Consider the following 14,624-nt stretch of genomic DNA (forward strand, 5'->3'; position numbering starts at 1 on the left):
GGGTATGAAAGAAATATTATATATATATTATATATATATATACACACACACACTGAATTACTGATTTCTAGTGTATCATGAGGCTATAAATCAATTATTAAAATCAGTAGATGGAAATGAAAATGATTATTTGGAAATGGCTGAATTAATTTTGTAAAATATAGGACTACATTTATACATATTACCGTTTTCTGATTTCCTGAAATGCTAGGTTACCTTGTAATGCAATTCTGTGCACACACAGAGTTAGATGATGGCATAAAGAACAATAAATGAACACTACAGCATTAGTGTATTCTAATTTGTATTCCTAATGCTATAGTGCCCTTGTCATTGTTTAGGTTACCGTGCCCTGCTGCCAAGATTAGAAAGGTTTTACTTACCTTTTCTTTCAGAGCTGCTGTCCGATGTTCCACTCAGTCTCTTTGGATCTCAGCCAATCCAATGCTTTCCCAAAATAAAGCATTGGGAGGTTAGTGCGCATGTGCAGCAAAGCACTCTTTGAAACCATCTGATTGAAATAGTGGGGTTTACTCCACTATTCTGGGAGAAACGCCTTTAGTGTAAGCTAGTAAAAAGAGGCAGGTTAAACATGCAATGAAAACATTGATGTTCTTGCAAAATGGCAATGTTTGCTGCTACAGGATTAAAATAGGGGTCACATTGCAAGCAGACCACCTTATTGAGATACATAATTGAGATGAAGTGATCTGGATGCCTGTAGAGTTCCTTTAAGCATGCTTTCCATAGATTTTTGTGTGTCCCTTTATTAATATAAATCCACCTCGTATAACTATGTGCAAACTACACAGTGCACCTAACGTGTGTGGGAGCTTGGGAGCTTGGAGTGTCCTTTTAATTATATAAACCCATCCAGTTTAACTGTAACCTAACCTACACAGTGCACCTAACGTGTAGGAGCCTGGAGTGTCCTTTTAATAATATAAACCCACCCGGTATAAGTAACTGCAATCTAACCTATACAGTGCACCCAACGTGTGTGGGAGCCTGGAGTGTCCTTTTAATGATATAACAAACAATTGGTTGGAGTATTACATTGTCTAAAAATGATCATCTCCGTACATTGTATATTAGATCCTACTTAATCAGCGTGTAATATTTTTTGTTGTTGCGTGAACTGATATATAAATTTGCCATCAAAATGCAGAATGTAATCATGCGTTTCTATTTTAATACATGTGATGTGATATGTTTGCTTGGTGTGTCCAGATGGAAAAAGACTGCATCTTACAATACTTACTGCCTGCTATGACCACACGGGGGTGATGTGGTTTTACATTTTCTCTCGTTAAAATCATTGACATGTTCCCAAGTTGGGGTAAATTGTTCCCTGTGCACAAGGATGAGACGTTAGAAGGAAATCTAAGCAAACAACTGTTTTATAAAGAATAACATGAAGGCATGCACTAATAAATAAGCATGGCAAGCACTCTCCCTCAAAAAAACACCTCTTTGTTCCAAAAGCCAATCACTTGTTTATTAATGACATGATGTGAATCAAATTTTATATTATTTTCTTACAATAGAGGCACTAAAAATATTACACAAGGCATCAGTTGCAGCAGCTATATCCTGAACTGCAACTAGAAAACACTAAAATGAAACCACCCGCATCTCTAAATTTAAAGCAGTCCATTATAGCTGTATGCACCCACAATGTAAGCAGAGGGACATAGCCAGGAAAGTCTAAGCTTAAAGGGACACTCCAGTGCCAGGAAAACAAATCGTTTTCCTGGCACTGCAGGTCCTCTCTCCCTCCCATCCCCCATCCCATGTTGCTGAAGGGGTGAAAACCCCTTCAGTGACTTACCTGAGACCACCGCCGATGTCCCTCAGCGGTGGTTTAGGGGTCGCCGGCGGAATGAGACCTAATGCGCATGCTCGGCAATGCCGCGCACGTGCATTAGACCTCCCCATAGGAAAGCATTGAAAATGCTTTCAATGCTTTCCTATGGAGATTTTAGCGACGCTGGAGGTCCTCACATAGTGTGAGGACATCCAGCGACGCTATAGCACAGAAAACCTGTGCGATAGACCAGGAAGTGCCCTCTAGTGGCTGTCTAGTAGACAGCCACTAGAGGAGGAGTTAACCCTGCAATGTAATTATTACAGTTTATGAAAACTGCAATATTTACAGTTGCAGGGTTAAGGGTAGTGGGAGTTGGCACCCAGACCACTCCAAGTGGTCTGGGTGCCTGGAGTGTCCCTTTAACCAACTTAAAGGACAGCTATCACCTCAACACTATCTTTTAACCCCTTAAGGACCAAACTTCTGGAATAAAAGGGAATCATGACATGTCACACATGTCATGTGTCCTTAAGGGGTTAAAGGACCACTATAGTGCCAGGAAAACATACTTGTTTTCCTGGCACTATAGTGCCGTGAAGGTGCCCCTACCCTCAGGGTTCCCCTTCCGCCGGGCTCTAGGGAGTGGAAGGGGTTAAACTTACCTCTTTCTCCAGCGCCGGGCGTGGGACTCTCCTCCTCCTCAGCTGAATGCGCATGCGCGGCAGGAGCCGCACGCGCATTCAGCCAGTCCATAGGAAAGCATTCTCAATGCTTTCCTATGGATGCTGGCGTCTTCTCACTGTGAAAATCACAGTGAAAAGCACGGAAGCCCTCTAGCGGCTGTCAATGAGACAGCCACTAAAGGCTGGATTAACCCATAGGTAAACATAGCAGTTTCTCTGAAACTGCTATATTTACAGCAGGCAGGGTTAATCCTAGATGGACCTGGCACCCAGACCACTTCATTAAGCTGAAGTGGTCTTGGTGCCTATAGTGGTCCTTTAATATAATGATCCTTTCATTAAGTAGTAAAAGGAAATAGAGTCTTGTGTTTAAAGGGAAACTATAGTGCCTGGCTTCTGACACTTGCGCAAGTCCAGCGTCGATGTGCCCCGGTGGTGGTTCAGGCTCTGCCTCCACTCCTACCCTGCTGACGTTAGCCGGCGGGGGAGACCCAATGTGCATGCATGGCGATAGTCGCACTTGCATTAGCACTTTCCCCATAGAAAAGCATGTATGTTTTCCTAAGGGGGGGTTACATGACGCTGGATGTCCTCATGCAAATTCCTGTCCTTGCATATTTTCAGTGGATAGCCAATTCGAGTGGTGGTAGCCCTCTTTAGATAACAAGCAGAGCTAGCTTTAAATCCAGAATATCTGAGAACTATGCAAATTCAGCATTTAGCTAATGTATCAATTCCTATATTTTGTAAGATGGAACATTCTGGCCCTTTCTTTTCCCACATTACCTCACTGCACTCAGTATTAGCTCTTTAGATCAAAATAGTTTTGGGGGAAAGTCTCCAACTCTGCTTTAGCTTAAATTTTACAATTCAGTTTTCAATTTGGCATTTAGTAAATAAAGCCCATAGTCAGTATATCAGGTACCTTCACGCTCAAGAACTCTCTTACTCATATGAAAACCTCTTCAAAAAAATAAAAATAAATAATCCACTCTCCTCTCAATTGCAAAACTTGAAAATTTTACAAGTCAACTATTTTGTATCACCTCATCTATAGTCATTGCTTGGCAAATCTGGCCTAAATTTAGGAATTTGCATTTCAGAGGTGGGTTATGTCAATAGACTCCTAGGTTTCTCCTTATAATCCTTTACTTTTATCTCTCTCACAATTAAATGAGCACTGACTGTTTTTGTAAAGACCCCTTTCATGGTGACATATCCTCTTGCATGATGGCACCTGGATATGCTCACCTGATGCTCTCCCCCTTCATCACTGACATGGGAATGGGTCTATACATCAGCTCCTACACAGGAGCCATCAGTGGGGTCTTCCATGGAGAGCAGTAGTACAAACTGGGGGGTCTAAGGCAGATCCTGTCTTTATACATCTTAATGTAATGGGGTGTCATGGGCAGCTATTGCAGGTCACACAAGAAGAGAGACATTGGATAGTTGTTTTAAAATAAAAGAATCTCACTGAAAAAAAAAACATACATATTGAACTATTGGGATTTCAAGAAATATAGCAAAAGCAAAAGTAGAAATGTGCCAGTTTTTGGCATAATTTAGCAAAAGTGGAGCTTGAAACAGCTATATATGACAATTTTCGACCAGCCATGATTCAAAATAAAACTAGTTTTTAATTGAGATTCTTTCATTTTGAAAAACTAGTATGTGATAGTGTCAATTTAACATCCAGTCACTGAGTCAGCCAGCTACTCTCTCCCTCACAATCAGTCACCCTCTCCCTCACACAGAGTCTCTCACACTCAGTCAGTCAGTCAGCCACCATCTCCTTCACACTCAGTCAGTCACCCTCTCACTCACACAGAGTCTCTCACTCAGTGACCCTCTCCCTCACACTCAGTCAGCCACCCTCTCCCTCACACAGAGTCTCTCACACTCAGTCAGTCAGTCAGTCAGCCACCCTCTCCCTCACACTCAGTCAGTCACCCTCTCACTCACACAGAGTCTCTCACTCAGTGACCCTCTCCCTCACACTCAGTCAGCCACCCTCTCCCTCACACGGAGTCTCTCACACTCAGCCACCCTCTCCCTCACACTCAGTCAGCCACCCTCTCCCTCACACTCAGTCAGCAACCCTCTCCCTCACACAGAGTCTTTCACACTCAGCCACCCTCTCCCTCACACTCAGTCAGCCACCCTCTCCCTCACACTGAGTCTCTCACACTCAATCAGCCACCCTCTCCCTCACACTCAGTCAGTGACCCTCTCCCTCACACAGAGCCTCTCACTCACACTCAGTCACCCTCTCCCTCACACTCAGTCAGTGACCCTCTCCCTCACACAGAGCCTCTCACTCACACTCAGTCACCCTCTCCCTCACACTCAGTCAGTCAGTCACCCTCTCCCTCACACTGAGACTCACACTCAGTCAGCCACCCTCTCACTCACATGGAGTCTCTTACACACAGCCACCCTCTGTCCCTCAAACTGAGACAGACAGACTCACTCACTCACTCACTCACTCACTCACTCACTCACTCACTCACTCACTCACTCACTCACTCACTCACTCACTCACTCACTCACTCACTCACTCACTCACTCACTCACTCACTCACATCTCAGGTCGGGTCATAGAAAGTTCACTCCTTGTTATTATTGGCTGGACCTTTCTCACGTGACCGCTGTCCCGCGTTCTGATTGGACGATCTGGAGAAGGCGGGTAAGTTGGAGGCGGCAGATCGGTTTCCAAGGTAACCGGCCGCTGGCGCCTCTGGGATAACGGGGTCCGGAACTGTGGCCCCCACTGTATGTACATGGAGCACCCCAATACCGCAGTGCCCCAGTGGATGGAGGGGGTAGGTATGGGAAGGCTGACACCTGACTATACAGCCCCCCAATATCCTGCACCCTGAATATACAGCCCCCCAATATCCTGCACTCTGAATATACAGCCCCCCAATATCCTGCACCCTGACTATACAGCCCCCCCAATATCCTGCACCCTGACTACACAGCCCCCCAATATCCCGCACCCTGACTATACAGCCCCCCAATATCCTGCACCCTGACTATACAGCCCCCCCCCAATATCCTGCACCCTGACTATACAGCCCCCAATATCCTGCACCCTGACTATACAACCCCCAATATCCTGCACCCTGAATATACAGCCCCCAATATCCTGCACCCTGACTATATAGCCCCCCAATATCTTGCACCCTGACTATATAGCCCCCCAATATCCTGCACCCTGAATATACAGCCCCCCAATATCCTGCACCCTGACTATACAGCCCCCCAATATCCTGCACCCTGACTATACAGCCCCCCAATATTCTGCACCCTGAACATACAGTCCCCCAATATCCTGCACCCTGACTATATAGCCCCCAATATCCTGCACCCTGACTATACAACCCCCAATATCCTGCACCCTAACTATACAGCCCCCCAATATCCTGCACCCTGACTATACAACCCCCAATATCCTGCACCCTGACTATACAGCCCCCCAATATCCTGCACCCTGACTATACAGCCCCCCAATATCCTGCACCCTGACTATACAGCCCCCCGATATCCTGCACCCTGAATATACAGCCCCCCAATATCCTGCACCCTGACTATATAGCCCCCCAATATCCTGCACCCTGACTATATAGCCCCCCAATATCCTGCACCCTGACTATATAGCCCCCAATATCCTGCACCCTGACTATACAGTCCCCCAATATCCTGCACCCTGACTTTACAGCCCCCCAATATCCTGCACCCTGACTATACAGCCCCCCAATATCCTGCACCCTGACTATACAGCCCCCAATATCCTGCACACTGACTATACAGCCCCCCAATATCCTGCACCCTGACTATACAGCCCCCCAATATCCTGCACCCTGACTATATAGCCCCCCAATATCCTGCACCCTGACTATATAGCCCCCCAATATCCTGCACCCTGACTATACAGCCCCCAATATCCTGCACCCTGACTATACAGCCCCCCAATATCCTGCACCCTGACTATACAGCCCCCCAATATCCTGCACCTTGACTATACAGCCCCCCCAATATCCTGCACCCCCAATATAATGCACCCTTAATATACAGGCTCCTAATATAATACACCCAAATATACAGCCCCCCAATATAATACACCCTATAATATACAGCCCTTCAATATAATGCACCTGAATATACAGCCCCCAATATAAGAAACCCTAAATATACAGTCCCCAATATAATACACCCTTAATATACAGCCCCCCAATATAATACACCTTTATTGCTTAGCCCCCCAATATAATACACCCTTAATATACAGCCCCAATATAATGCACCCGAATATACAGCCCCCAATATATGAAACCCTAACTATACAGCCCTAAATATAATACACCTTTATTGCTTAGCCCCCCTAATATAATACACCCTTAATATACAGCCCCCCCATATTCTACATCCCAATATCCTACGCCTTTACTATACAGTCCCCCAATATCCTATACCCTGATTATACAGTCCCCCAATATCCTACACCCTGATTATACACCCACTGAATATTCTGCACTCAGAATATACAACTGCCTCATATCCTGCATCCTGATTATGTAGACCCCACTGTTCTAATCTTAAAATATACAGACCCAATATTTTAGACTTGGAATATATAATGTTCCCTAATATTCTCCACCCAAATTATAAAGTCCCCCAATACCCCGCACTCATAAAATACAGCCATCAGATTCAGAACATATACAGAATATACGTATACAGCAATCAGAATATACAGTCCCCAAACTCCCAGAATATACAGCACTCAGAATACAGTATATACAGGATATATACAGCACTCAGAATACAGTATTTACAAGATATATACAGCACTCAGAATACAGTATATACAAGATATATACAGCACTCAGAATATACAGTCACCAAACTCCTCTATTCCGAGTATACAGCCCCCAATATTCTGCATTTAGAATATACAGACCCACATATATTACAACACCCAATATCTTACACTTGGATTATACAGTTCCCTAATAATCTCCATCCAAATTATGCAGTCCCCCAATATCCCGCACTCATAATATACAGCCTCCCAATATCATACACTCTGATTATATAGTTCCCCAATATCCAGCACTCAGGATACACTGCCTCACGATATGCTGACATGAATACACTGGACTGTACCCCAATAACCTGTACTCAGAATATACTGTTTTACAATATTCTGTACCCTTAATACACTGTCCCTCAATATCATGCACCCAATTCATACTGCCTCACAATGTTTTGTACCTTGAATACATTAATCCCAATATTCTTTACTCAGAACATACTGCCTCCCATTGTTCTGTACACTGAATATACTGCCCCCAAATATCCTGTGTTTAGAATGCACAGCCATCCAGCAATCTCTGCACCCTGAATTCAGTGAAGAATTTGTTGGGAATTCAAAGTGTGTATTATTGTAAAGTTTAGGCTAAAATAGACTACCGTATTTGAAAAAAATCTCTGTTAGCCAAGTTTTCAGTTTTTCTAATTTCACCTTAAATTCGAAATTTAAGTTGGTTTTATGACAAATTCAGTGCCTCCACAATCTTCTACATTCCAAAATACAGTGCTCCCCTATTTTACTGCCATCCTATGACTTCATAGCCTACATGTACATTGTATTTACTGCCCCCTAACTTCTCCCAACCTTGAAATCATTTGGTGTTCTGCTATTGCTATGAAGTCTGACACCCCACACTTTCAGTTGCACCTCACTATTTCTATGGTCCCACATATATGCACCCAAATCATGTGTCACCCCAGCATTCATCTGTTTATGTTTAGCAGTATACATTGTTCTGTGCCCTCATATTAGAAAAACACAATAACGAAGATGATTGGTGGTAATTATCCAATTATTTAATTGCTAATTATTGTAATTTCCATGTTTTTTTTTGTTTTCTTTTCAGGAGCCTTGTACACTGTTTGCAAACTTGAACAGTGTCTCAGAGGGAACAGCGGCTATTTCCCAGATGTCTGAATCTTCAGTCACACGTCTTTGTAGCGGCTGCAGGAGTCATTGAATGGAGGAGAATCTTTTATACTCAGACTGCATGCACTCTTACCATCTCAAAGCTTTTGTTGCTGCCGGGTGAAGCATCCGCACGTCCTTTACTCGCAAAGAACAACTTCCCACTGCAGATAATTGCAGCTCGGCAGCAAACAGTTAAAGCGATCGTGCAATTTGTATGCAGAAAGCAGAGATGGAGGACCTGCCTAGCTTATGGAATAGCAGATGGTATCTGATGGTTGGTGAAAGCCCTACCCCCCCACCCCCTTTATTTGATTGGGAAGTTTGCATTCAAGCTAGCCACACACATCAAACTGGCTCAGTGTGGAGGTGTCAGGGTTTTCTCTGAGTAGTGATATTCAGAAATATTTACCAGCGCTCTATAATTAAGTGTTAAATGGTAATGTGAGCGTGGGAAAAGACAGTACAGTGATTTTTTCTTTGTCTTTAGGTAATAACAGTTTCTTAGTACTGCTGTGTGTCTAAAATAGCATCTTTGTTAAAGTGCAACCATAGTCTCTTGGAAACTAATGAACCATTATTAATTAACTGTAAATACCTATGTGATATGATTTTTTTTCATAAGTGTTTTGACTACAGTTTTTATAGTTATTTGTACCCTGTTTATTATTGATATATTATGTGTGTTTATATCTATTTCCATCATTTTTTTTTTGTAGATATTTCTCTGGAATTGGGACAATGAGAGAGCAGCAAACTGATACCCGTCTACGCATATATCATTACTGATCAGTATTGTTTGCCACACACGTGTCTTTAGATCCCAATTGATTCCCAGGCATCACAGCATGTTCGTGGCATAGAATTTGACTGTGACCCTACAATGTGACTGTGTGTGGTTGGAGAGGATTGGACAAAGTGATGGATGTAGGTGTGTTAATATCTATCTGGATGCACAGACATGTTGGATGTGTATCGGGAAAGCATTTGCGTTCCTTCCCTACGGCGTGGGACTGATCTGGCCAGCCCGTACCAATGCTTCAATGGAGCCGCACGCTGATGGGATGTATGTGTTCACTTTGTGGATTTTCTGAGGAGAACCGAAGGATACATATCATTGGGAGATGGAATCGGGTTCAGAGGCAAAGCAGCATTACCGCCGAAAAGCTATTACACACGGACTGGAGGACCAGAAGAGGGTATGTAATAGCTTTGTATAATGTAACAGCTGGGTATTGCTTTTACATGTAACAGCTGGGTATCACTTTCCATGTTCTAAGCGTGTACACCTTACCGTGTGATAGTGGAGTCTTGTATAAATGCTTTAAATCACTTTCCATATAATAAGTGTGTTTTTGCTTTTCACGTGACCGTTGGTTGTCTATAAAAGTCCTTACTATGCAACAACTGGGCTGCAATTTGCGTGTGACAGTGTTCGTCACTTCCTGTGCTGGTTGTCACTATACATGGGACAGTGCTGCTCTCCAGGTGACAGTGCTGCTCTCCAGGTGACAGTGACTCCTCATCCTTGGTGCTAGGGGCAGCCCTATTATATTTTGTGTTGATATAGGGTTTGTTATGTTGTAACCATGGTAACAGCAAAAAACAATTACCCTCCTAAATAGTTCTGAAAATAATTTACTGCTATTTTAACTCTTACGTAGCCAGGACACCCAGCTGCACTTGATTTTTGTGGTTATTGAAATGCTTTGTTTGGTGGGAGTAAATCTGTACTATAATTTTTGCTGGAGGGGACCTTTTTCAACTGGGCTGTCGAATAGTGGGTCATGGATACTGAATTTCTGTAAAGTCCTTGTAAGATTGTTCAGAGTTGATATGCTAATAGTTGGATTATTGGTGAATTTAAGAGGCCCTATACCTGTTGTATGTTGTTTGAGGACAGCGTTTGATGGTGCAGGTCATGTGATGAAGCCTAGACTCCTTATAGGTAGCCCTTGTCTTTGATTATTGTTTTTGTGTTTATAGAGTGCCAATGCATATGGTTCTGAAATCTTGCTACTGCAGTCCCTTTCATTATGTTTAATTGACCATATCTATCCCTGCTAGTGGAGGTTCCCAGATGTCAGGGTGAGAGAAATGACCTATAAATGGCCAGTAATTCTCTTTTAATTGCATGCAAGGCTGTGTTTGCTTGTTGCCTGTAATTCATTTAAGACAGGCGGTCAAGTATCCTACAAACGCTATAAACTACACCAACAGACCTCCGCGTGTTCTGGCGCTATCATTTGTGTGAAATGCAGAGGGCATTATTAGATTGCTCCCTAAAAAACTCTTAACACGCCATTGTCCCTTGTTGCTGACTGTGACATATGGAGATTAGCAGTGATTAAAAAGAGCAAATGTATCTGTAAGCATGTGGCTAATATTAACCTTCGGGTATTGATTATGGATGAGTATGCCTAGTGTTGATTGAGATGGGAGGAAATTACTATTTTTTCCTGTCCAGTTCTAGAAAATGGGTCATAGTTTGGAAAATGTAATGCTTCGTATGGATTGTGTCTTTTTTTTTTTTTTTTAAATGAAAATTTTTAATTTTTTCTATTTTATACGGCAAACTCTAGGCAATATGGCACTTTATCTTGTCTCTAGAATGATGCTTGAAGCTCTGCGTCTGTTCTCAGGGATGTATACACAGCGGTCGTAGCATACTATGTGGTGCTTGTCTACTAAACCTAAATCCACTTTGGTCCATTCCATCTGGACTTAAATAGGGGACAGTTTTGCACTATAAAACAAACAAACATCGTAGTGGAGGTCTAATAGCCTATATATACTTTGGCTATACAGGCGTAGGCAACCTTCGGCACTCCATATGCTGTGAACTACATCTCCCGTGATGCTTTGCCTGTGGTATGACTGTAAGAGCATTATGGGTGATGTAGTCCACAACATCTGGCGTGCTGGAGGTTGCCTAGACAGGCTGTCATATTAGGAACCGGAATATTACATTGTTTCGATTTGCATATTTCAGGAAGCATAAAATGTTACAGGTTTTTAGTCACAGAGGGTTTGAATTATTGTCCATAGGAAACAATTTTTGTCTTCCACGATAGAGTGCAACCTGTCACGGTGTGTTCTTAACATAAATGCTGAAAACTGAAGACAGTATTGTACTATTCTGATAATACAGAAATGTATGCTGTGAAATGACTGACCGCTTGGGGGGGTGTGATTTGCACCTTTTCTGTCTCATATTTATGTAAACTTTAATGGCTGGCAGGTCATGATCTTAAAATACTTTAGACCTCTGACACATAGTACATTGTAATTGCTGTTGTGTTAATATGCAATTGAATTGCTCTCCTGGTCACGCTTCCCATCTGCTCCCAGAAGTGGCAGCATCATCTACATGGACTATTAACCCAGGCCGCGCCGGTCTCCTTCATTGACATCCATTTTATGTCAAGCTCCCTCTGTAATGTAGATGATTACATGCGCACTGATGTGCGTTTTCATTTTTTCCCCACTTCGTACTAGTCCCCACTGTAATGTGCCTGTTTATTGCTTCCGACAACGATCCCAGCGCAGCTTCACTCTCCGCAAATAATAATGCCTCTCAATCTCAGCTATTTCTTTAGCTTTTTATTCTGTAAGTAGCTGGGTTTGGATTTGTGTTTACTCTTGGCTCCTATGCCTCTGTTGCATTATTTTAGAAACAAAACAGGCAGTGTAAAATAACAAATACATTTTATCGTAAACTGGTGTTAATACATTCAAATTATTTTTTGTTAAATAATGTTTGGCTTTATATCAATGTAGATTTAGAAGTGACTAATTTATGTCAATCCTTTAGTCTAACATGCTCACATATTTAACCTGGGCTACAGATTGATCTTGTACTCATTTTGTGCAATTTAAATGGGCAATCTAAGCATTAGAAGCTGTATAACAAGCAATTTGGCAAAAAAATGGGCTCTCCAGCACCTATAGCTTGGCCCCTCCTGTGTGGCCTGGCTAATGCATAGCTGACCTTGTTTATTAACCATCCACTTTTGGACTGCAGTGTTTAACTGAGAGCACTGGGTTAACCCACCTCATCACTCTCAGCCTATCATTGCTGTATTCCCCTTCAATATCTCATAGCTGCGCATTTACTGTTTCTCACCATACCCTATGAATAATTTTTATTTATCATTTTCCATGTGGCGGCAGCGTCCACCCAGATATTGCTAATTACAGCTCTTGGGAGGATTAGCAAATTAAGTACATGAGTGAGCTGTAATACTAACAATCAGAATATATAAAGTGATCAGCTGTCTACATTGTAGTTTCAATAACAAGAAAATCTGTGAGTTTAACTGGGACGCCTGTGGACTTAGATTGTATATATGTGATAGGCAGAGGTCTGTGACTTGGTCACTGGTATAGGAACAGCAAACATATATTCGGAAATCTTTGATATTGTCTGTTGACCTGTTACAAAGCAATCAAATTAACTTCTTTTTTTAAATTTCATTTTGGCTTCAAGCCCTCTAACCAATAATCTCTATAGATCACATGTATATTTAGTTATATAGCAGTAAATATTGCAAACCCAAATCTAACATGGTGTGTATGAATAATTGAGCGTTGGGTCTATAACTTGGCATTGCTCAGTATAGGAGTAACTCACTTAGATTGTAGTATTGCTGTATGTGGGAATAACTAGTTTGAACTTATTGCTGTATATGGCATTAGGTAGCCTGTTTTTCATTTCTTCATGTGCCTGGAGCTTGGCGTTGTAGTGTGTGGGAATAACTGGCCTGGAACATGGTGTTGCTCTGTGTGTGAATGACTGACTGGCCTGGAGCTTGGCATTGCTGTGTTTGGGAATGACTGACCTAGAGCTTGGCATTGCTGTGTTTGGTAATGACTGGCCTGGAGTTTGGCATTGCTGCCTGTGGGAATGATTGGCCTGGAGCTTGGCATTGCTGTGTTTGGTAATGACTGACCTAGAGCTTGGCATTGCTGCGTGTGGGAATGACTGGCCTGGAGCTTGGCATTGCTGCGTGTGGGAATAACTGGCCTGGAGCTTGGCATTGCTGCGTGTGGGAATGACTGGCCTAGAGCTTGGCATTGCTGCGTGTGGGAATGACTGGCCTGGAGCTTGGCATTGCTGCGTGTGGGAATGACTGGCCTGGAGCTTGGCATTGCTGCGTGTGGGAATGACTGGCCTGGAGCTTGGCATTGCTGTGTTTGGGAATGACTGGCCTGGAGCTTGGCATTGCTGTGTTTGGGAATGACTGGCCTGGAGCTTGGCATTGCTGCGTGTGGGAATGACCAGCCTGGAGCTTGGCATTGCTGCGTGTGGGAATGACAAGCCTGGAGCTTGGCATTGCTGCGTGTGGGAATGACTGGCTTGGAGTTGCTGTGTGTGTGAATGACTGGCCTGGTGCTTTAATTTGCTGTGTGAGTTAATGCTATTGCTGGGGATTAGCATTGCTGTGTGTGGGAATATCTGGTTTGGAACTTGATTTTGCTGTGTGTAGGAATAACTTGAGCTTGGTGTTGCTGTCTGTGGGGAAAAACTGGTCTGGAGCTTAGCATTGCTGTGTGTGGGAATGACGGGTCTGGAGCTTGGAGTTGCTGTCTGTGGGGAAAAACTGGTCTGGAGCTTAGTGTTGCTGTGTGTGGGAATGACTGGTCTGGAGCTTGGAGTTGCTCTGTGTGGGAATCTTTTGAATCAACAGCAGAAACATATGTGAGAGACTGAACTCGATGGATGCATGTTTCTTTTCAGCTATGTAATAATGTACAGTATGGAATGAATGGTTTGGAGTTGCTGTGTGTGGGAATGACTGGCCTGGAGCTTGGCATATATGGTTATATTATTTTATAAAGGGAACAGGGCCTCTTATTCCCGAGGGTTTATCAGTTATTATTCTAAACTAGCATCAAGGTTAGACTATGTCTATTTCCTTTTGTGAAGAAAATCTACAGCAATAATATCATCACCGCTGTAAAGTCAGGGGCATTTATACTTTCTGAACCTCGTGTGATCTTTATTACATCTGAACCTAATATGAAATTGGCCAATTCCCAGAGAGACTGTGTAGGATGCAGCTTTCTATGAGGCGCTGTGCTCTCTGGAAGTGGAGGAGTTCGCGAGAGAGAAGTGATTTAT

At 43.0% G+C, this 14,624-nt stretch overlaps 1 protein-coding gene across 1 annotated transcript in view; it reads left to right on the forward strand.

Annotated features, from left to right (window-relative positions):
• The first annotated feature begins 9,243 nt into the window (after nucleotides 1-9,243).
• Nucleotides 9,244-14,624, forward strand: part of NAV2 (neuron navigator 2) — a 322,958-nt gene continuing 317,577 nt past the window's right edge. Inside the window, exon 1 of the mRNA XM_063438399.1 lies at nucleotides 9,244-9,699. Coding sequence (XP_063294469.1) covers nucleotides 9,625-9,699 — 75 coding nt within the window. The 5' untranslated portion in view covers nucleotides 9,244-9,624. The remainder of the gene's footprint in view (nucleotides 9,700-14,624) is intronic.

Source organism: Pelobates fuscus, chromosome 12 (genome assembly GCF_036172605.1).
Source record: "Pelobates fuscus isolate aPelFus1 chromosome 12, aPelFus1.pri, whole genome shotgun sequence".
NCBI classification, from domain to species: Eukaryota; Metazoa; Chordata; class Amphibia; order Anura; family Pelobatidae; genus Pelobates; species Pelobates fuscus.